The sequence below is a fragment of the Apus apus genome, chromosome 16 (genome assembly GCF_020740795.1).
Source record: "Apus apus isolate bApuApu2 chromosome 16, bApuApu2.pri.cur, whole genome shotgun sequence".
NCBI classification, from domain to species: Eukaryota; Metazoa; Chordata; class Aves; order Apodiformes; family Apodidae; genus Apus; species Apus apus.
The window spans coordinates 13,370,073-13,392,146 of NC_067297.1; the positions used below are offsets into that span (position 1 = coordinate 13,370,073).

At 53.3% G+C, this 22,074-nt stretch overlaps 2 protein-coding genes across 8 annotated transcripts in view; both read right to left on the reverse strand.

Moving 5' to 3' along the window:
• CORO1C (coronin 1C) overlaps nucleotides 1-22,074 on the reverse strand; it is a 197,000-nt gene that overhangs the window by 47,186 nt on the left and 127,740 nt on the right. The window contains exon 1 of one of the 2 annotated variants that reach the window (XM_051633877.1): nucleotides 3,176-3,193. The exons of the other annotated variant lie outside the window; for it this stretch is intronic. The gene's annotated coding sequence lies outside the window, so the exon portion shown is untranslated. Of the gene's footprint in view, nucleotides 1-3,175; nucleotides 3,194-22,074 lie in introns of those variants that run through there. 2 annotated transcript variants of the gene reach the window in all.
• The window catches only part of SSH1 (slingshot protein phosphatase 1), a 40,092-nt gene continuing 28,114 nt past the window's right edge, over nucleotides 10,097-22,074 (reverse strand). For 4 of the 6 annotated variants that reach the window (XM_051633863.1, XM_051633866.1, XM_051633865.1 and 1 more), the window contains 6 exons: nucleotides 21,030-21,158; nucleotides 19,843-19,889; nucleotides 18,390-18,536; nucleotides 17,327-17,527; nucleotides 15,281-15,896; nucleotides 10,097-14,812 (listed from right to left, as the gene is read on the reverse strand). In XM_051633863.1, the coding sequence (XP_051489823.1) occupies nucleotides 13,544-14,812; nucleotides 15,281-15,896; nucleotides 17,327-17,527; nucleotides 18,390-18,536; nucleotides 19,843-19,889; nucleotides 21,030-21,158 (2,409 nt within the window). In that variant the 3' untranslated portion in view covers nucleotides 10,097-13,543. Of the gene's footprint in view, nucleotides 15,203-15,280; nucleotides 15,897-17,326; nucleotides 17,528-18,389; nucleotides 18,537-19,842; nucleotides 19,890-21,029; nucleotides 21,159-22,074 lie in introns of all 6 variants that reach the window. The other 2 variants (XM_051633867.1, XM_051633869.1) reach the window with 2 other exon arrangements.

The window sequence follows — 22,074 nt, forward strand, 5'->3', positions numbered from 1 at the left end:
GCAGACATCCCAGTCACACAACTTTGCAAGGATATTTATGCCCACTATTTATTTCTTGAGACCTTTTAGTGTGTTATTACACTTAAATAACTTCACGGGGAGAGTGCTCCCACCAGAAAGTTGTATATATTCTATTTCTTTTTCTCTGGCTCCCGTGATTTCTACACGAGGCCAAATTCAGCAGCATTGAGAACTGGTTGGAGTTGGTGCTGGCATCTTACATTTCACTTCACATGACCAGATTGTAGAGATTTTTTTTTTTTAATGCAGGGAAATCTGAAGTGACTGCAATGATTTAAAACCAAAACAAACCCCAGCCTTTTTCTGTGCCTGGAGTAACATTAGACTCACTCTCTCTGCCTTGTTTTCTTGCTGTCTGCTGGGCACATATCAAATAGCAAGGGCAGCTTTATGAAACTGCTTACAAGCCTAATTTTTAAGAGACATTTCAGTGATCATCAAAGGTTGAGCAACTGCCAAGACAAAATTGTATTAACAGCCACCACGGAACAGCCCTTGATTAGGGCTAATCAATTCTGTCTCTTGGACAGGATTCCATCTGCCCCGTGTTGATCTGCTCCCCAGATCCAGCAAAGAGTTTGTCTGGAGAGAGAGGGAGAGAGCAAAATCCATTTGGTTTGGCCTTATTCAATCCTTGGCCAGAAAGGGGAGCTGTAGAATTATGGAATGAAGATAAGGAGAGCAATGTGTTCAATCAGATTTTTAAAACAAGGACGAGGGAGGGAGCAGTGAACTTGCAGGGCCAGGGGCTGTGCTGCTCGGCACGGGTGGAAGGGGCTGGAGAGTGAGAAGTCATTAGAAGGGAACATTAGGTCAGCATGGGTATTAATAATTTATGCTTTTGTTATTAATGATTTAAAATCCATTCTGCAAAGCACATTTATTACTCCATATACACACTCCCAGGCATGTTACATGCAGTAATGCAGATGCCACACACATAGCACCTCAGCTGTAGGAAAGGCACAAAAATACTTGCCACTCACTGTTTTTACAGTGAAATATCTATTTAATTTTGAACTAGTCTATTTCCTCTTTTATTTTTCTCCTCCATCACTGTACAGGATTGCAAAACAGGTTTTTCTTTCCATTTTTGCCATAAAGGGGAGGGGATCCCAATACCTAATTAAAATGTTGGGACAGCAAACAAAAAGGAAGCAATTAGTTGCAACAGATGGGATTTTCTTTGTTGCTACCTCCACTATGCCAGATGATTAACTAGGAAGAGAGAGACAAGAAAGCAGAACACAGAGAGAAAAAGAAAAAAAAAAAATAGCAAGGTGTATTTTATTTACAACGTGAAGATCCTGGGATTGACACTTCCTATCATTCTGAATAGCAGGGGGAAAAAATCAGGCAGACACCACGAAGGAGCAGGGGCTTTGAGCAGGGAGCAGTAAGGTGAGGCTTGGTACTGGGAGTCCTCTCGCACTCCAGGTTACACTTAGCACATATCCTAGTCTTGTCCTCATTATTCAACCCGTTTTGAATCCTTTTGCCATCTTGTTCTGTTTCTCTCCCTGCTGTCTAGGATCAAGTTGGGTCAAAAGTGCTGGAAAAATCAGAGGTATAAGAAAGGAATAATAAAATGGTAAATAGAAGCGAGATGTGTTGTGCTCAGTGAGGCAGGGTGAGATGTAGGAAGATACATGTTCAGAAGCAGATTTAAGTAAAACCCAAACAGGCTGTTCCACAGATACAGCAACATGAGAAACTATTCCTGCTCTTCTTCAGTACAGCACTGACATGGGCTGTCTTGACCTCCCTCCCTATTTCTTGTGATGAACCAGGAGATAAACATCTGCCAGGGGTGGTTTAGCTGCAGCCAGCGTTGCTGCAGGGCCAGAGCATGATTTCTTGCAGTCTCTCCTCACCCCCTCCCTCTGTACCATCACCTACTGATCCACCTGCTCCTCCTGTTCCCTCAAAGACATGTGCCTCACTGCTGGGGACAACATCCCTCCATCTGAGCTGGGTGGTGACAACAGGCTGCATCAGACAGGGGAGAGAGGGGAGAAGAAAGAGGGGAGAGGTCTGTGTGGCTCCAGACTCCCTGTCACAGCCAGCACTAGCACTGCCTCATGCACAGAGCCCAGGTCTGTCAGGTGCCAGATCATTCCCAGTGACAGATATTTCACAGCCCTGTTTCTTTACATCGTGAGAATGATAATGTGTCTTCAGATGCTTCCTGAGAGGACAGGATCTATTTTTCATCACTGTAGGCTTTTTGTTATCCCTGACTCACACACAAACTCTGTGTCAATGTTCATATTCTGACTTGGCTTTGGGACTTCTGGGAGCAGGAGTAACTGACAGCACACTGCACCGAGCCCCGTGGGATAATTGCACCTATTTTTTAAGTAAACACAGTGTTCAGCTCAAAGCTAGCATACATTTCCTGTGCCTTAACACATTTATTTTCCCTTATAAGGAAATCCACAATCACAGATTGTCAATAAACAGAAGATGCAAGTTAACCAGCATGGGTTCAATGTGTCCTTGCAGGATCCAGACTCTCAAACAAACACTCATTTTCAATCTCTCCCTATTTCTGCATCACTGCTGTTCTACTAGTAAAATGTCAAAGTCCATTTATCCATATTTTTTTCAGTAAAAAGGGTTTCCAAGTTACTGTCATCCTCCTGAAAGCCTTATTCAAGCTCAGTCACAGTGCAGGAGAAAGAGAACTGAAGGAAAATAGTGCCTCCTTTTTATGCCATAGCTAAATCAAATAATGTTGGCTCACCCAGTGGCAAATAATCCCACCTGACAGTGCAAGCAAGTATCTTATGGGCACTTCTGAGCTGGATCTGTTCATGGAAAGCAGTATGGGATTACTGGATAATATACTTGATATAAGTCTTACAAAGCAAGCCCCTTTTTCTTGAAGCAGCTCCACTGCAAGCAGTATTTTTACCAACCAGGGAGCAGACATGAACCCGTGCCTGGTCCTCGTCCTGCCCCGTTCCAACCACAGATTTTTCACGTGCCCTGAGCATGTCCCATCTGCTGCTGCTCTGACCAGGCAGGTATTTCCAAGCAGCCTCCCACCCGCCGTGCCCCACCACCCCTCACCACCCAACCCTTGCCGCACTGGGCTCCCCCCACCCAGGGACGGGGTGTCTCTGGATGCCCCTGGCCCCTCACACCTCACCTTTCCTGGCCACGCTGGGAGCTGCCGGCGCTGCCTTCCCTTCCGCCGGCTTGGACTTTTCAAAGGTTTTCTTGGCGTCGGCAACTTTAAGCACGTTCTCATCCTCCTGACTCTTCCTCCCCTTCCGCTCCGGCTCCTCCGAGCCCCCTCCTCCTGCAGCCCAGCCTCCAGCGAGCTGCTCCTGTCCCGCAGCTGCCCCCTGCTCCCTGCCGGGGGCTGCGCGGGGCTCCAGCAGCGCCTCCGTCAGTGCCACCGTCCTGCTCATGCTCAGGGCCAGGCTCTCCTTGCTGTGGGTCCTGACAGGAGGGGCCGGTGGGGTTTTTTTCGGGCTGTACGAATCGAATATCCCTGCATCTGCTTCACCTCCCAGCAGGTCCCTGCCCTCAAGGAGCTGGATGCTGCTCTGCCTCGAAAGCTTTTCAGTGTCTTTAGCCACCGAGGTGTAATTTGGAACTGCAGAGACCATTCTCTCCAGGCTCTTCATTACCTGCGTGTCTGGCTCGGGCTTCCTGGCCAGATCCTCCTCGCTGCTCTGGCCATTCTGGCAAAGCTCTGGAGCATTGTCAGGCTGGGGGGCAAAGCTCAGCACCTGCCTGAAGCTTTCAGCTGCCTTGCTGCTTTCTCTGGGGACGTAGGGAAGAGATGTTGTTGCCTCCTGTTTGCTTTGCAAAATGTAATCCATGAGCATGGCGTTCCTCTCGAAGCTGTCCGACCTGATGGGGACGCTTGGCTTATTTCCCTCCGAGGGCGAGTTCAGGCTCAGTTTGTTCACCTGCCGACTCTCCACGCTGCTTTCAGAGTCCGAACGGCTCAGCTGCCTCCTCAGGACCCCTTGGAAGGTGTTGAGCCTGTTGAGGCTTGGACTTGCTGCTTTCCCATTCCCTGGGGAGCTCTCCTGAATCACAGGTGCCTTCTGCTCCATCACTTCCCATTCCTCCTCACCTTCTGCTTCTGCCTCTTGGATCAGGCGCCTGTACTCGCTCTCCTCCAGCCTGTACACCACCGGCCTCACCGTCCTGCCCCTGCCTGCCCGCCCGTGCCCAACCTCCATCTCGTACACTTTTGGAGGGGCTTCTCCCTCCTCTTCCCTCCTGCACCCTTTTGATTCGGGGTGGTCTTCCAAGCACAGGTCCTCTGCTGGCCTCCACTGCCCTCTCTGCCTGCTGCTGCTCATCTCTGACTTCCTGGCGGGGGCTTTTGCCTCGTTTCCAGGGTGGGGAAGGTCCCCCCTCTCCAGCCGGTGCCCCAGGCCCTCCTGCAGCAGAGTATGATCCTCACAGATCCCTGCAGAGGCTCCCCGGGATGTCGTGCAGTCTCTGCCCCTCGCCTTACTTGTGTCATCCCGTAAATATCCATAGCACTGCCAGGTGGAGGCTTCCATGGCCGGCAGCTCAGTAATTCCTGGTCCGAAAGCTCTGCAACTGGCCAGCCAAGATTTCTCCCCACCTTGGGTCTCGGCAGACTCGGCACCGCCTTCTCCTTCCCCCGCTACTGGGAGAGCCGGAGGCAGCTTGGAAGCCTCGGTGCCTGGGTCATGTGAACCGGCGGTTTTTAGCCTCATGGCCAGCAGGGATGAAAAGGCACGTTGGCAGGATGGAGCCCATCCTCTGCGGCAGGGCAGGAGCCTCTCTCCTAACACAACAGCTGTCAGAGTTGATGCTACGCTGCTCCCTGCCCAAATATATCCCACCTGGATGACTGTAAAAGCAGCCTGCAGCTTCTAGCCTGCTGGTCCTCGGCACTTTACAGGCAGGACTTGCTGCCCACCTGCATCTTCCTTCAGGGACCCGTCTCTTCTCCCCAACCTTCTCCAGCAATAATTCCCTACAGTCTCATGCCGCGATCCTCCCTGGCTTCCCTCCGATCTCGCTGCTTCCAGAGTGATTTACTGCCAGGTCATCTGCTGCGGCTCGTCTGGGCAGGATCACCTCCGTCAGCTCCTCCGTGGGTTTCCAAGCTCTGGAGAGTCTGGAAAGCCGCGTCCGTGCCCCTGGCCCCCTGCCCTGCCTCCCTGCCCCGCGCGGAGCGGCGGTCCCAGCGCTCCTTCCTTGGAAGCGCCGCGCAGCCCTGGGCGCGTCCCAGGGCTTGGGGAGAGATGCCTCCCGCACACAGCGCAGGGTCGGCTGGAATGATCTGCGGGAACACGTTATTGCTTAAGGGGATTGCCGTGACATTCAGAAAAAAATCTACCCGAGTTAAACAGGGAAGCCCCACAGCAGCCTCAGAAACGAGCTCCCCCGAGGGGACTCCCAGATGTAACTGATCAAAAAAACCACCTATTAATGCTCTGGGCATTTCTCTAGACAACAGTTTGAGCAGAAAGTTCCTCCCTTTGGATAATCCCTCTGCCGAACGGGCTTCTGTGAGCTCTGGGGAAGGAGGGGGAGCGGCAGAGCTGGCAGCCGCCAGCCGGGGTGGCTGGCACGGCAGCTCCCACCCAGCAGCTCTTCCCCAGCGCGTTGCCTTTTATGGTGCACGAGGTGCCGGCTGCCCGAGCCCGACCCAGGGAAGCATCCCGAGGCAGGATGCAGGAAAACACCTCGGTGGCTCCTGAAGAGACACAAGGCAGCGGCACAGGCTGCGCAGGCACCTCCGCGGGGCCGGGAGGCGCTTCCCGACGAGGCCGGGATGCCCGAGGAGTTTGAAAACGGTCCCCAGCGACCTGCCCGCTGGCACTGGGATAACTGCATCCCACTGACACTGCTCAGGGCTGGAAATTCCTGCCAGGGCCTCATCCTGAGCCCCCAGAGATGCCGGCATGCCTGGACCATGGTCTGCCATGATGCCACCACCTTGTCCCCTGCTCCATGAGCTGGCTCAGGAGCCTGTCCTGGCCACCATCGAGGGGAAGGAGCAAGGGACAACGGTTAACCCGGCTCTTAACAGCCCAGGACCCAGCCAGGCCCCTCACAGGGCTGGTATTTTATCAATGTGTGTTGCAGAGCTGTTCTGAGCAAGACAAAACACCATTTGTTACCACTGGCAGTTTTAAACCCCTCCCAAAGCTGCTCAAAACAAACACAACTGCTGCCCAGCAGGACCAGGGCCAGTGATGCTCCTGGTGACACCAACGACTGGGGGAACCTCACAGCACCAATCCCACCAGGTGGTGAAATGCTGCAGTGAGATTTGATGACAGTTGCACAAGTGACAAACATTAAAGCCAAGTCACCTCCCTGTAGGATAAACTCACCAGACTTGGGCATGCTTGACGTTGGCATGATGTCCTCATCAATAATTTGGGGTTCTCCCCCTTGAGCCAACACCCTGCTCTCTCATGCCAAAGCCAAATACATTCTGGGTTTCTCACAGACCATCATGATTTGGAGATACCAGCTTGGTTATTTTGGCTTCCCCTTTGTGGGCACTGTAGAAGGGCAGGTGTAGAAGTGTGGTCAGCATCACTTGGCTCTGTTTGTCATTGGGAAAAGGGATGGGTGTCACCTCCAGCCCCAAAGGAGGGAAACAAGCACCTGGCCAAATGCCCAGTGCTGCTCTCCAGCTCTGCCAGCAGGACACTGAGGGGCAAAAAGCCCTGTGGTTAAGCCCAGAAGAAGACAAGAAGCACCTGGGCTGGGCTGCCCTGCCCTGCAGCCTCTTGCCCTGCCATCCTGCGAGCTGCTTATGAAGCACTCGGGAAGGTCTGACACAGGAGCAAAGGAGGCTCCTGCTCCCGCACTGTCTGCATAAAAGGAAATGGCAGCTGCAGCAACGTCGCTGCTGCCCCATCTTTCAAACCAGAGAGGAGGAGACTTTTAGGGAATATGCAACACCCAGGGCAAGGGCTGAGGCTGGAGCAGAGCCCACCAGCTCATCAGCTGCTGCCTTGGCCCAGGCAGCAGAGCTGCTACTGGCAACATGAAACACACGAGTGTGTGTGTGTGTGTGTGCGCGCGTGCAGAGGAACTTGCCCGTGTAGGGTCTCCAAGCAGCAGCAGGTTTCTGAAGGCTGGATGGAGATGGAGCCCAGGGACAGGGCAGAGTGGCTGGCAGCTCCTCCATCCCCTGCAGCCATGGCAGGAACCAGCTCATCTCACATCAGCACTGCCCAACCTCACCTTCCGCTTACCAAAATATTTGTATTTCTATCTCTGTAGAGGCTGGTGTGGGCATCCTGCAGTGACCCAGTGTGAACAGGGGCATCACCCTGGGGTTGCAGGAGCCCTGCTGTTGGAGCAGCAGCTTCTCCTCTTCCCTGCCAAGAGCACCAAGGTTTGCATCCTTCCTGCTGCTTCTCCCCGAGCATCACTTTGTTCACAAGAAACAACCTCACCTGCCAAACTGTATCTTTTTTTCCCCCCAATAACATAATTACTGCTGTGGTCACCCAACCTCAACATGAAACTGGGACACACTGGTAGGGAACCATCCTCCTCCCATCAGGGGCCAAGAATGGAGTCAGAGGGTCCTGGAGGAGATCTGCTCCTTTCTGGTTGCTGCTTGGTGCTGCTCCTCCACCAGGCAGGCTAGGAGCCAGGCCAGACTTCGAATCTTCCCACCACCCCAGGTCCCACCCAGGAGGGCACCCAGTGCCAGGCTGCTCTGGCCATCACCTGCCCCCAGAGGCTTTGTGCTCAGGCATCTCCTTTTGCCAGTAAGGCTATAAATAAACCCTCCACCAGTCACCAAGGGAAAACTTGTGTTGCTCCAGATGTTGCTCCTGGCTTTGCCATAGCAACATCACAACAGGATGTAACATTTGGCCATAACAAGAACCGCTCTGCAAAGAACCAACTTCCATCATAACACGAGCAAAAAAAGAGACACAAACTCACCAGCAGTCACAGGGCACCCTCTGGCCATCCCACAGTCCTGTCCCGGGGTGTCTCTCCAACATGTAACCTCTTACATGCAGCTTCCAAGTTGCAAACCTTCAACCAGCTCCAGTGGGATCGGGAGATGTCCATCTTTGGGAAGCTGAGGTGAGCAGGGAGCGTTGTCTTGTGAATCAGCCACGGGAAGGTGAATGAACTGAGCCAACTACAAACATCTGACCCCAAACTGGGGTTGGCTGAGGGACAGGCTCTGCCCCAAGGACCTCAAAAACAGGCTACAAGGAGAAAGTCTCCCTGAAGTGGAGCCTCTGGGGCTCCCAGCCCAGCGTGGAGCTCCCAGCCCTGCAGTGCCTCAGCACTGGAGAGAGTTAACCCCAGGGTGTAAAAGCTGCACACACACACCCTCTCACTCCCACTGTTTTCCTTCACATGTCATCACACAAAGTGTGCCTGGGCAACTCTGGGAAGGCCTTGACACAAAGCCAAGTGCTGTGTGCCAGGGGGACTCAGCCCAGGGTCTCTGTCCTCATTCAGGACAGAGTCAGATGCAGGTTCCAGCTCCCACAGGGGGTACCTGCCCAGGTGGCAGCAGACCAGCTGAGCACCCAGCTCCTGCACCTGGGGGAAGAGCCACAATTCCACCAGAGATGCTCTGAGATGTAAGGAGACCAAACCCCCCACAAACCCACCCCAGGGAGCTCATGCCTCTGTCCTCCATCACAGCGGATTATTTTCCCAGCTGGTGAACTGCTGCCCATGGGAGTCCCTGCAAAGCCACAAGTGCAGCCCAGAAACGTGCTGGTGACATGTAGTGGCATCAGCCAGCACGTGCCACATGTGGCTGCAGGGTGACACTTGGCTGCAAGGTGACAGGAAGATGCTCCCCAGCCCCTTGCTCTCACACAGCATGTTGCTGCACCCTTAGCACACCGGAATCAACCCCAGGCTCTGCTGAGGCTGCAGTAGGAGTTAAAGTCACTTAATTCACCCCAAGGAGCTGGTGGCCTGAGCTCCATGTGCAGGAGTTGGCATCACCAGGTCAGTGGCAGGTGCTGGTTCCTGCCCACCTCCAACTGGACCCAGTGAGAGGATTCCAGTTCCCGGGGACAGGCAGGAAACCACCCGTTGCTGCCCGCGACTGGTGGCCGACACGGAACTGCCAGCTCTGAGCCACATCAACCCACAACCCCCCTCCCCAAACCCTAAAAAGCAAGTATTTCTGCTGGGGGTTAACGACTCTTCGAGGCAATTAGCGAGTGTGCCAAGGCTGGAGAGCACCCCCAGCCTGCGCTTTGCTGCCCTGCCAAGGTAAACACTGACATGTTCCTCCCTGAAGCAGCTTGGAGAGCGAGAACAACCCCAGGCAGTAACCAGCCCCCTGGCAGGCACAGCCAGGCGCTCGCCCTTTGCCTTTAAAGGCAAAATTTGGTGAGTGCCGGGAAGGGCTGGTCCCGCCGCGGGGGGATGGCGGGGAGGCAGCAGGAGCCGCATCCCGCGATTTAGCTCCTCGGCTTTCACCCGGGGGATTTGCTCTTCGGAGGAGACGGCAGGACGGGTCTGTGGGCGTTAGAGAGCCCAGGTGGCCGTGGTGGCACCGAGCCCCTCTGCCAAGGAGCGCGGTTCCACGCGGGGCGGGCTCCGCTCGGGGCTGGAGCCGCTTCCACGCGCGGCACCGCTCCCGGCATCTGCTGTGCCCAGACACCAACAGCTGCTCCTCAGACTCAGCCCGGGGGCTCGGAAGAGGTTAGGCAGAGAATTACAGATCTCAGCTCTACTCCTGCCTCCAGGAATTAAGCGTATTTCGACTTCCTTCCTTTTTTCCTCTTAAAAAACCCACCTGCGAGCGAGCCCGTGCTGCGGCCGGGCTGCGCTTCTGCAGGGGGGCTGGAACACGCCCAGTGCTGCAAGGACACAACCAAGAGGGGCAACAGCATCTCCTGAAGTGGCCTTCAGGGGTGGCAGAAAACAGCCAGGACCCCAAAAAAGGGGAATGCAGCCAGGACAGATGGGAAGGGATAACACGGGGCAAGGGACCACGGGAGCCCGGCGGCTGCTGCTCCAATGCCCCGCACCCGTCCCCTCCTTTCCAGCCCCTCCTCATGGCCAGGCTGATCCTTCCTCACCTCCAAAAACGCTGCGAAGCTCATTTGTAAATGGAAAACAAAGTTTATTTTTCTCACAAGAAGCACATAAAATATACAGTACATTTTTACAAACAAAAGTAAAAAAAAAAAAGTGCATGATGCGTCCCCCACCGCGCAGGTACAGTACAAAAGATACTGCAGGTTTAAATACAAAACCAGAAGTAAGAAATACCATGAAATCAAAGGAAGGTGGTTATCACAGAGCACAGTGATGCAGGGGAACAGCCACACCTTAACTCACCCACCCCCCCTCTCTGGGGCTGTGCTCACAGTCTCACCAGGATGGTCTTCACCTCCCAGAGCAGGGGACAGAAGGACCCGACTGAGCCCAGTGCCACCTTCATGGGAAGGACACCCAGGAGGACACCTACTGCTGTCACACAGACCGACAACCCCTGGACTGGAAATAAGGTGCCAGTTTGGTGCATTTTGGGTTTTCTGGCAGAGTGAGACTGGGTTTAGATTTGCATCCAGCAATCCCCTGAGCGATGCCAGGCTGGCTGCTGGCAGGCTGGCTGCCTGGGTGCCCCTTCCTGCAGCCATGCAGAGATAATGGGGGGCACTGGGAATGGCACTGGAAAAGGCACCAGGAGCTGCCACCAGGGTGTTGACACAGCCCTTTGGTTTTGCCATAGCCAGAGCAGAGGGAAGGGGCTCGTGGCGCTGCAGCCAGCAGGGCCAGGAGGGCGACACACAGAAGTAACAATGGTCTCACTGCCACCAGAAACACCAAAAGCACCCAAAAATAGATAATAAATGAACAGCAACCAGCAGAGTTTAACAGCTCAGCATAAATACACAGTATTTGTAAACTATTCTTAAGGCACTCAGTTGTAAAAGAACAATTACCATACGTGGGAGAGAACAAACACATCTACTGTCTCATGCAACAAATCTAACCAAGTCTGCAAGCATCAGAGGTTTGGCTACAAAACCCTTGGAAATGGCACAGCTGTGCTTCTAGCACAGGTTGTTGGCTTTGAGACCAGCTCCCACTAAACCACACCTCTGTCCCGACAGTGTCACGACAACGGAGCCCTGAGCCCGGCGGGGTTGGTCCGGGAGAGCCGAGTCGCGGGGAGGGGCAGGAGGGGAAGGCGGCCGGGAGAGCAGGGGTTTGTGCCCAGCAGAGCTCGGCAGGCACTCGAGAAAACAGGAAGGAAACGGAGACGTTCGCTTGCATCAGGTAACGGAGTTTTTCTGTACAGGAAGCTCATTGCAGCTCCGGACTGGCCCCCGCGGGGCGTTTCAGTCCTGCCCTGAGCGCAGCCCAGCGCCTGCTCAGCCCCAAAAAGCAAAAGCTTGTGCACGTTTTCCAGGGTCCCCTCACGCCACGCAGGTTTTGCCTCAAACCTGCTCTGCCGGGCGAAGCAGGAGGCTTTGCCTTCCATCAACAGCGTGCAGCAAACGGGAGAGTCCCAAAGGAGGGACATTTAGCTACTGATTGCCAGTCCCTACAGTGCCTGACACTTCGTAGGAAAAGGTGGGCTCTGATGCTTAAGGAAAAAAAAGGTTAATTCTGGTCATTTAGGACAGTAAAACACGTGGCTCCCTTTCTCAAGACAGTGGGTTTTGGTTCATGCAGACCAAGAACAACTGCTGCAGCCCTGCTCTCTCCCCCACCTCAAGGAGAGGATTTTTAAGAGTGGCTTTGATGGTGACCTTAAAACATGGAAAGCCCACACTCAGCCCAGCTGCTAACTGAGCAGATCCAGCCCTTTGCCATCACTGACCCCTGAGGTCCATTTTGACCCCAAACCTGCTTCAAAACATGTCCCCAAAGGCACAAGCAGCCAGCACAGTGTCAGCTGGGAGGGCACCAAGGTTTGGAGCAAGTCCCCTACACCCTTCTCAAGCTCTTCCTGACTTGGTCAGTGCATCTCACCCAGAGCAGTTCTTGACCTGGCTGGCTGCACAAAATATCTTAAGAAAATGTGCATGTCACATAGCCTGGGTGAACTGCTGCGTTTCAAGCATCTCCCACAGCAGGGCAGGAAGAGGAGGAGCTGAGACCCGCCCTGGAGAGCCGGCCTCCCATGTGGGAAGGGATGGGCTTCCTCCCTGCGGGTCACACCAGCCTCCCCCTCCCGAGGGGGAGCCCACCCACACCTTCCCCATCGCTCTCTCTTTGGAGTGAGCCTGTAATTCTCTCTGACTTGCTCACCCTGGAGGCTGCAGCCCCAGAGCAGAATTTACGCCTCTGTCAGTGCTGGCAGAGGCTGGTGCAGCCCTGCGAGAGCTGGGAAACGTACACCCCAGTTCCCCACACCCTGCAGCCACCAGCCTCCTGACGCCCAGCATAAATAACCCCCTGGGCCTCACCAGCAGCTTCCCAGGCTGCCAGGAAGCCAAGGACACAGGAACCATTCTACCAAACCCAACAGCAACGACCAGAAAAGATGCACATTCACCTACTGCCTACGGGGATTTGGAAGGCTGGGACACCAGGAGAGCTGTCCCTCCTGGGCAGGGTGGCCACCACCAGTGGAGCAGGGTCCCCACCACAGGGTCCAGAACACAGAACCACCCTCAGACAAAGCTTCACAAGGGCCCACGGTCACTCACTGGCTCATCATCAGGGGACATCACAAACCACGACAACAGGACAAACAGCCACAGAACAAGACACCTCTTCCCAGGAGCCTGTGACAGTGACATGTTCTGTGTGTCACTCGAGCACCAACACGGGACTGGGACAACCAGCGGGTCACACAGCAAAGACAGACTGAGCCAGCAGGTCATGGAGTCAACACAAACACAGTTCAACACTCCTCACGTCACAGCTAGGTCACTCCATGCAGGAAAGCCTCCAGCTCCACACTCCTCCAGGCCTTTACATTAAGGGAATAACCTCCAAGCAACAGTTAAATATTGTGGGAAGAGCCTTTTTTTTAAAAAAAAAAAAAACAACAACCAAACACAAAACCCAACAACAAACCAAGACTGAAAGTCAGCAAGAACAGAGGTAGTGTTCATGTCACCATTTTAAGGATTTTTTCCACAAGTGCCCCGTTCTAAGGAGAGACTTGTGTTTGTTCTGTAAAAACAAAAAGGTCATGACTAATTATTTTGTTGAGTCTTTGAAATGGAGCATTTCAGCATTTCATATATATAGATAGATCAGCAGATACAAACATCTATCTATATATACACACAAACAAACCCACATTATTATACTTGGCAAACAGTACTAAAAGTAGCATCCTGCAGGACAACAGGCAAGTCACACACAAAGTCCTCTTCTAAGCCATGCAACACATTTTATTTTCCCTTGTGTCATCCATCATGACCCATGATGGTCTTTTTTTTCTCCCTGCTTCAGAGGACAAGGAGGGGACGAAGAGGTGGCATCAGATCAACTACTGTGAGTCAGATGATAAAACTGCACTGGTGCAATGAATAAATGCCATAAAAATCCCCCAAACCCCCCGACCCACCCCCAGATGGCATCAACTTTTGCCCATCCAAAGTGTGTTCTTCAAGTTTCCGAGGGCTGGCTTGGCTGCCAGCTTGGAGGTGACATCTGCACTCCTCAGCGTGGCTTGTGGCTCACAGAGCACGGAAGACTCACTTGAAACGGCCTCTTTTGAGTCCGTTATGGTGGACACATCCATGTCACTGGATAAATCCTCAGAGGACAAGTTAAGACACCCGAGCTTGGCGAGAGAATTGGACCTTTTCAGAGGAGAGGACACAGTCAGGCCAGCCAGCCGCAGCCTGGTCTCGATCTCCTGAGTCCTCTGCTTCACCAGGCCGGGCTTGCCCCGCACGCTGTGGATGCTGTCACTGCTGGAGCTGCGCGTCAGGTTGGAGCTGCGGGAGGAGGAGGGGGTGTAGCAGATGGTCTTCAGAAAGTCCTTGGTGAAACTGCTTGTGTGCTCCAACCGACACACGACAGGGGTGGAGGTTTTCTGAGCGATCCCCTCCAGGACGCGCTTCACCTCTAACTTCTCCACGTTTTCAGCGCCTTCAGGTATCAAGGGCACTGGTCCCAGGAGAGGCACCAGGCCGTGGGGTGCAATCAGATCCTCATTCTCCTCCACAATGCTGGAGTCCACCCTGCTCAACGGGCTCTCTCTGAACAGTGCGGAGGGGTCTGAGGGCAGGCTTTTCAACCGCTCCAGCTCCTTGGTGTGTTTCCTAACCAAGCCTGCTTTCTGCAGCTGAAGGAGGGACTCCTGGTGCTGCATCAGGTAACTGTTTGCACTCGGCTTTTCCAAGTCTTTGCTGAACAAGTACTTCAGATCCTTGGTCGGTTTGCTGTCTTTTCTGGCTAGAGACTCTTCTTTTACCACTTCTGCATTAAGGAGGCTCTTGTCACAGTGCGAGTTGCTCCTGGGCAGCAGAGTTTTGACCGGGGTTTTTGGTGCATCTTTTCCTTTCTTCAAAAGGCCACAGTGTTGATCGAGCGGTTTGCAAGCACTGGCCTCCAAAGCTGGTCCTGCCAGCGGAGGAAGGGGAGCCTCGTTGCTCTGAGTTCTGATTGCTTCCTCTGCCAGCCCCTTGCTGGGCAGGTGGTCCCCCAAGGCGGAGTTGATGTGGGAGAGGAGGGCTGGCTGGGTGCAGATGGTGGTCGCCCGCCGTGCCGCGCCGGGGTTCAGCTTTTCACACTGCTCCCCGAAGGAGTCGGGAGACAAACTGGCTGAGGAGTACATGCAGTCAGTGCAGGACTGGTAGGGGGGCTTGACCTTACTGAGGATCCCAAACACGGCATCGTGCTGCAAGAGAGAAAACAGGAACAGATAAAGGAGCGCAGAAGAGGACCCCAGCAAGCAGCAGAGAGAGAGGCACAGAACACAGGGTATATTTACAGCCACAGGGATTTGAAACAAAGCCCATTTCCACCTCTCTTAAGGCCCTGCAGCAGGGACAAAAGCCACGTACTTTCTCAGCAACCAGAACCTTCCACAGAAGAATACCTACCGTTTTGAGCGATGGTCATGCAAGCAAGTTGCCCAAAGCAGCTTATAGGGCACTCACATGTGTGCGCTCTCCCTCTGGCATCTAAATCCATAGCTTGGGCAAGCAAAGCCATGTTCAGAAGCACTTCGAAAAGGAAGAAGCTCATCATGGAATGAAAGGCTTTATCCAAGTCAAATGAAACTGTGCTATGAAGATGAGAAGAGCAGTTTCACTTGCAGTAGAGTCAGCCATGCTAATCACCTACATTTCACCTCCATACGCACCTCAAAATCCTCTGGGCAACTCCTTTTGCTGTTGTTGTTATTCAAGTTCTCTCTATTAAGCCTGCTCTCCTCCTTGTGCACGGACAAGCGCCGCTTCCACTTCTCCATCGGATGTTCCTCCCTGACACCCTCCTCCCCTGGCTCCCCGGGGCCCAGCACTATCCTTCCCTTCCTGGGGCTGAAGTCCAGTTTCTTCTTCACCTCCTTCTCGGTGAAGCTGCTCAGCTCCTCCAGCGGCTCTGCCATCTCCAGGGCCTTGGCCGTCTCCAGCAGCCTCCCCTGGGCAGGCTGTCCCACCAGCGAGGCGGCGCGCTCCTCCAGGGCATCCCGCTCCAGCTCCTCCACGTGGAAAAAGCTCTCCCTGTCCCTGGGGATCTTGTTCTCCAGCAGCGTGTCCGAGAGGCGGCGGAAGCAGTAGTTGAAGCCCACGGGCCCCGCCGTGCCGCGGTTGTCCAGGTAGGCGGGCGGCGCGGGCGCCTCCAGCTCTGCCAGCCGGTTTTCCAGGTCGATATCCAAGCTCTCCAGCAAAAAGCTGCCCGACCCCGCGGTGCCGTCAGCGTGCTGGGGCAGGTTGCTCTCTGCCTGCTGCTTCCAGAGCTTGTTGTGGCGCTGCTTGCTGGGGGGGGAAAGAGAGACACAAGTCACCCCTGCTGAGCTGCAGGATGCTCAGTTCCAGCAACACTCATCTCTCTCCACGGCGGGGAACTGGAAGGTTGGCTGTTGGGTCTGAGCTGGCAGTCCCACCTGGGCAAAACCATCTCTAGCATCTGGACTTTGTCCCTCCCGCCTGCCCACTCCAGAGTGTCCCTGGCCCAGCAGAGTCACAGCAGTGCCCTGCACTGCAGCCATGATGGGAAGAGCCCTCAGGAGGAGCTCCTCAAGGTGGAGGGGTGTAGGACCTTCTGTCAGAGCAAAACACACTCCAAACCAACATCTCTGCACGTCTCATGGCACTGTTCCTGCTGAACCAGAGTGAAACATAACCCTCCCTTCACCCAGCAGAGCAGAGGCCAAGCAGAGCATGCAGAAACCCTTATTAGATACTCCAGTGCTCACAGTGACAAAGACTTGTGATTGGCATGGTCGCCCAGAGCTGTGATTTGCCTCCAACACTGCCCAGTTCTGCCTCATAAAGCAAGAACAATGTTTTGCTGAGCAGTAACTGGCTGCTGAGAAACACGAACATGCTCCAAACACCAAGAAGCCCTCACTGAATTAAACTAGAGCAGATCTCCCTAGAAGACAGCTAATTTCCATCCAGGGAGGCCTAGCCTGGAGAAGGTTTGCAAAAACACAATGAGCCCAAGCTTCTGCACCTGCCCTTCTGAAGAGGACCCTGAAGACCACAGCACCATGCACACTCTGCCAGTGTCTTGGAGCATGACACGTCTGTGTGCAAGACCTCAGGAGAACATCTTGCCTGAGCAGAACTCAGAATCACAGAATTACCTTGGTCGGAAAAGACCTTAAAGATCACTGAGTTCAACCATCAACCTAACGCTGGGAAGCCCTCAACTAAACCATAGCCCTAAGTACTATGTCTGTAGGACTCTTAAATCCCTCAAGGGATGGTGACTCCACTGCCCTGGGCAGCCTGTTCCAGTGCCGGATAACCCTTCCAGTGAAGAAATTCTTCCTAACATCCAATCTAAACCTCCCTTGCCACAACTTAAGGCCATTACCTCTTGTTCTATCGCTTGTAACTTCACTAAACAGCCCCATCCCCACCTCTTTACAACCTCCTTTCAGGGAGTTGTTGAGAGTGAGAAGGTCTCCCCTCAGCCTCCTTTTCTCCAGGCTGAACACCCCCAGCTCCCTCAGTGGCTCCTTGTAAGACACGTGCTCCAAACCCTTCATCAGCTTTGCTGCCCTCCTTTGGACACACTAGCCAGCTCAGTGTCCTTTCTGTAGCAAGAGGCCCAAAACTGAACACAGGACTCACGCAGCCCGAGCCACATTCTGCGACACAACCCCAGGAGAAGTCGCCTGCAATCAGCTCCTCCATTCCCTGCAAGTCACCTTTCCCTTCACACCCCGCTGCTTCACCTGGCATCTAAAATGCCTTCATACTCCAGCAGCTGCCTCATGAAGCCTGCGTTGGGCCTCGCAATGCTGCGCTTCTGCTTCACGTAACCATAGGCCTTCTCCAGGGACCAGCCAAACTCCTTCATGGCGTAGGCGATCACCGTGGAGGCCGAGCGGCTCACGCCCATCTTGCAGTGCACCAGGCACTTGGAGTGATTCTTCCTGCAGGAGGACAAAGAGGAAAACATGTCTGGTCATTCCGGCTACGGTGCCGGTTGTTACCATTTTACGTGGTGGAGGGGACGGTGTTTTGTCCCCCTGACCACCCCTAACCTCAGCTCAGTAGGTGAAAAATGCTTCGGATTAAGCGGGCCGTGAGAATGATCTTTCTCCAGAGAAGCTGGGAGTCAGAGGAATCACAGCATCATTGAGGTTGGAAAAGACCTTCAAGATCGTCATACCCAACCTTTAACCCCACTGTACCATGTTCACCACTAAACCACATCCCCGAGCACCACATCTCTACGCCTTTTAAACACATCCTGGGACGGTGACTCAGCCACGTCTCTGGGCAGCGCCTTCCGGTGCCTGACAACCCTTTCAGAGAAAAGAATTTTTCCTAATGCCCAGCCTAAACCTACCCTGAGGGCAGCTCCACCATGCTGCTGTTTCAGAGCCCACCATGAAGCCTCCTGCCTGCCCAAGGCTTTGGATACAGGGATAAGCAGGAACAACCCGAGTGTAAAAGCCCAGCAGAGCTTCGGCTCTGTCACCATCTCTTGTCTGCAGAGACAGCTGGGGGGGCTAGTCCAACATGGCCACGTGCTGGAGTACCTCCAGAACTCTTTGAGAAGAGGAAATGTCCTCATTTCCTTTTGGAAACAAAACAAAGTCATGATAAAAAGTATCACAGGGTAGGAAGAGGTCACTGTCCGTACAGGGAGAGACAAGGTATGGGGACGTTCCAGGGACACAAGCTCCTGGTGGGAGCAGGTGTCTCCAGGGAGGCCCCAGCTCCAGGCTGGATCCGCAGGTGTCAGAGCCCCGGCTCGGTGGGCTCGGTCGCAGCCCGCAGCCCACTCACTTGGCCTTGTTGATGAAGTGGTAAGCCTCGTTCCAGTGGGCCAGCAGGTCCGTGGTCTCCTCGTCATACACCCGGATGTTGTGGTAGGCGAACAGCCCGGGGAAGAAGTTGTCGATTTCCCGGGTGACGTTCAGAATGTAGTCGATGCTGAGGAGAGAGAGAGAGGGGTACAGCTCAACTGCCAGGGTCATGAAAGGGAACAGACACACACTGGGAAGCCTGTGAGATCTGACACAACATGAACTGTAAGGTTTCATCTCCAGCCCTAATCCCAATCCCCTGGGACAGCCACGGCTCACGCACCTGGTGTGCCAGACCTGCCCTTTCCCCACTGGCAGATCCCATTCCAAGCATCAGGACCCTGGGCACAGCAGGGAGAAGCTTATCCTGTGTAACCTCATCAGAACCTCCTCTCGGTGCCTCATGGCTTCTGGGGTCCCGAGAGAAGAGCAGTGGCTGCAAGTGACTCCTTTGGACAAGGGATGGGAACCAGGAATCACTATTTTCAGCTGCAGAACCACCTTTTTTCTCTTCTTTCTGACCAAAAGTCTTAAGTGAGAGTCACACGGTATCTCTTGGCTCCTGCCAAATCTTTCAGCAGGGATTACAATGTGCCCGGGGAGAACGAATGCCCATCTCCATTTATCACCTCATATCACTCAGACGAATCAAGGACACAGGATATTTCTTTCAGAATCTGTCCAGCTTTGTCTTTCAGACACTGCATGTCAAGATGCCTTCCCCGTAGATCAAAAGCACTGATGTGCTGGCTGATTGACTTGTTCAAAGATGTTCAGACATCTGTTTCTGAGGACTCCAAATTAAACACTTGTAGTCATGCTGTTGAGCAATATTTTTCAGCTCCTCGCAGCAGGGCTGGTGTGTGCCTTGGGCAAGTAGCAAATATTTATATGCAGAACTCTCACTCGTCCAAAAAGCGTGAAAATAAATGGAGCCAAGAAGTGGTGTGTGATGAGAGAGTGGTGAAAGACAGCCCTGCAGCTGCCTGTCTGGGCAGGTGAGGTGGAGATTGCTCATCTGCTCCATTTAGAAAGAGTTTTGTGGGTTGTTTTGTTTTGTTTGTTGTTTCCCCCCCCCCCAAACTCAGCACTGTAGTATTTGCTGTTCTGCAGCCTGCAGGAATTCACTCCTGACACAACAACAATCTATGGCCACTTCACACTCAGCTGCTACACACCAGGGGGGTCTGGAGATCTCGGTGTAGTTCACAAACGAGAAGTTTTGTTGTTTCCACTCTACAATGTTGATTGATAGAAACAAAGAAGGAAAAATTGCTCAACCACGGTCCTGGTGGCAAGTGAACCACTTCACCGGGAATGGGCCCAAACTCATCCCTGCAGTCTACAGACATCACGTGTCATCCCAAGAGACCTGAATATAAATTCAAGGCAAACAACTGGAGATTTCAGTGCTGGAAAGGCGAGATACTCACCCCGAGCCCTGCAGCTCCTCGAGGTTGGAGGCATTCCACTCAGACCCCTGCAACAGCCACAGAACACACGTTTTGAAGGAGCCTGAGATCCTCCCTCTTTCCTAAGGTCCTGCAGTCCCCCCCTAGCCTCACTGAGATGCTGGTAACAGCCTCTGAAACAGCAACAAGGCACCAGTGCAGCTCAGCACAGACACGTCCTTCCTGAATGGGCAGGGACCTCCTGAAGGAGGGGACAGGGGCATTATGTCCTCACCTAAGGTGTTAGTTTTAGGCCAGCGTGTGACTGAGCACCTCCCAAATCACTGCCCAGGCCACTCTGGGTTTTTAGCCACCGAGATCAATAGTGCAGGGAAAGAAAATGACTACATGCAGCAGGACTGGGATCACAGGCCTATGAGATGTGAGGCAAAACCTGAACACTATGGGGGTGGTTACACCTTTGATCCCCCCACACCTGCAGAACAGGAAGCTAAAAAGGGTTTAAAAAGCAGGTTTTGCCCTTGAACATGAGCAGTTCCTCTGACCCTCTCCAGAACAAAACAAAACAGACCAAAGAATAACGGGCACAAATGTGTTCATCTCCAGCAGGCCTTTGTTCCAGATGGCAGTGCCTGGTTTTGCTTGGAGTACCATCTAGTGGCAAAAGACTGGAGGAAACACAGACTGTTCCCTGCTTCTGCTCAAGCTGAGCAGCCCATCATCCATCACCTTCAGGCTAATTCTGGAGGCAGCTCTGGCCAGGCCTACAGAGCTTCATGGGCTCAGCCCAGAAAAGCAACACAGTGCCCCTCAGCAGAGCCACAGAGCAGACAGCTCCTGCCACAGCCCTTGTTTGCCTTAAAAGAAAATCACTGCTAGAAATAGAAAATGAGCATGCAGAGAGAGAACTTGAGCTATGCCATGGTATGTCCTGAAACAGATCAACCTGCCAGGGAAGAACCAGTATATCAAGGGCCAGAAACAAGAGCAGAGCCAGAGGAAAAGGCTTCTCTACTGTGGGCTTCTCCAGGCAGCATCTGTGCTGGAGGAAAGTGTGCACAGAGGGTGGGAGAGCAGGGCTGTAGCTCCTGCTCAGGCTGCAGGAACCAGCCTTGACACAAAATCCAGCTTCCCCTGAGCCCAGTGACCTGTCAGGTCACTCCCACTGAGCCTCCTGCTACTGTGGAGCTCCTCACACGGCAACTTACCAGATATAAATGATCAAAAATCAGAGATGGTTTGTCCATCTGACCCAGGATAAGCAGCATTTCATTGTCTATAAATTCCTTGAATTCCTTCAAGTTGCAATTCATGTGCTTCTCCAGCTCATTTCGTATCTGCAGAGAAGAAAACAAAGGATGCCACCTAGAATCATGGCTGCTCAACAGAAACATTTGTTGGCACTCCTCTGCAAAACACTTTTGCTGTAGTTCATTAAAAACAGCACAAGGGATTTGATCTGTTGGAGACAAGGAATCTCACTGTGTGGCATCTCTCCAAGTATCCCAGGCCCCCAAACTGAAGATCTGTAAATGAAGCTTCAGATAAATATCTGAGTACAAAAAAATATATATATCTGGGGTATCTGCTTCTTAAAAAATAATTCCAGAGGAAAAAAACAAACACAAGACCTTAGAGAGCAGATAACTAAAAACTGTGAAATCCAACAGGAACAAGGAGTAACAGCAGCAGTGCTGGTGAAGAGAGAGATTTCACAAGAATCATAGAATGATTTGGGTTGGAAGGGACCTGAAAAGATCATCTAGATCCAGCCCCCCTGCATGGGCAGGGACACCTCCCACCATTCCAGGCTGCTCCAAGCCCCATCCAACCTGCCCTTCAACACTGCCAGGGATGGGGCAGCCACAGCTTCCCTGGGCAACCTGGGCCAGGATCTCACCACCCTCACAGCAAAGAATTTCTTCTTAAAGTCTCACCTAAATCTCCCCTCTTTCAGCTTCATTTCCAGTACTCTCCCCTCTTTAAAATGCTCTGGCACAAACAGTCCTCCCACTGCACCTCAGCTGCAGGAGGTGCAGGGCAAAGCACCACAGCTTGGTTCAAGCCACCACAGAAAATGGCTGCAGCAAAACACAAGCATCCTGAGAGCACCCAGGGCTCAGAGCTCCAACACAGCCAGAGTTCTCAGCTGTAGGAAGGAAAGCCCTGCACATTAACAGCCTCCCTCAAAAACCACACAAGCACCCAACCAAAAAGAATGATTTCCATTTGCTCTGAGTATCCCTGCACTGT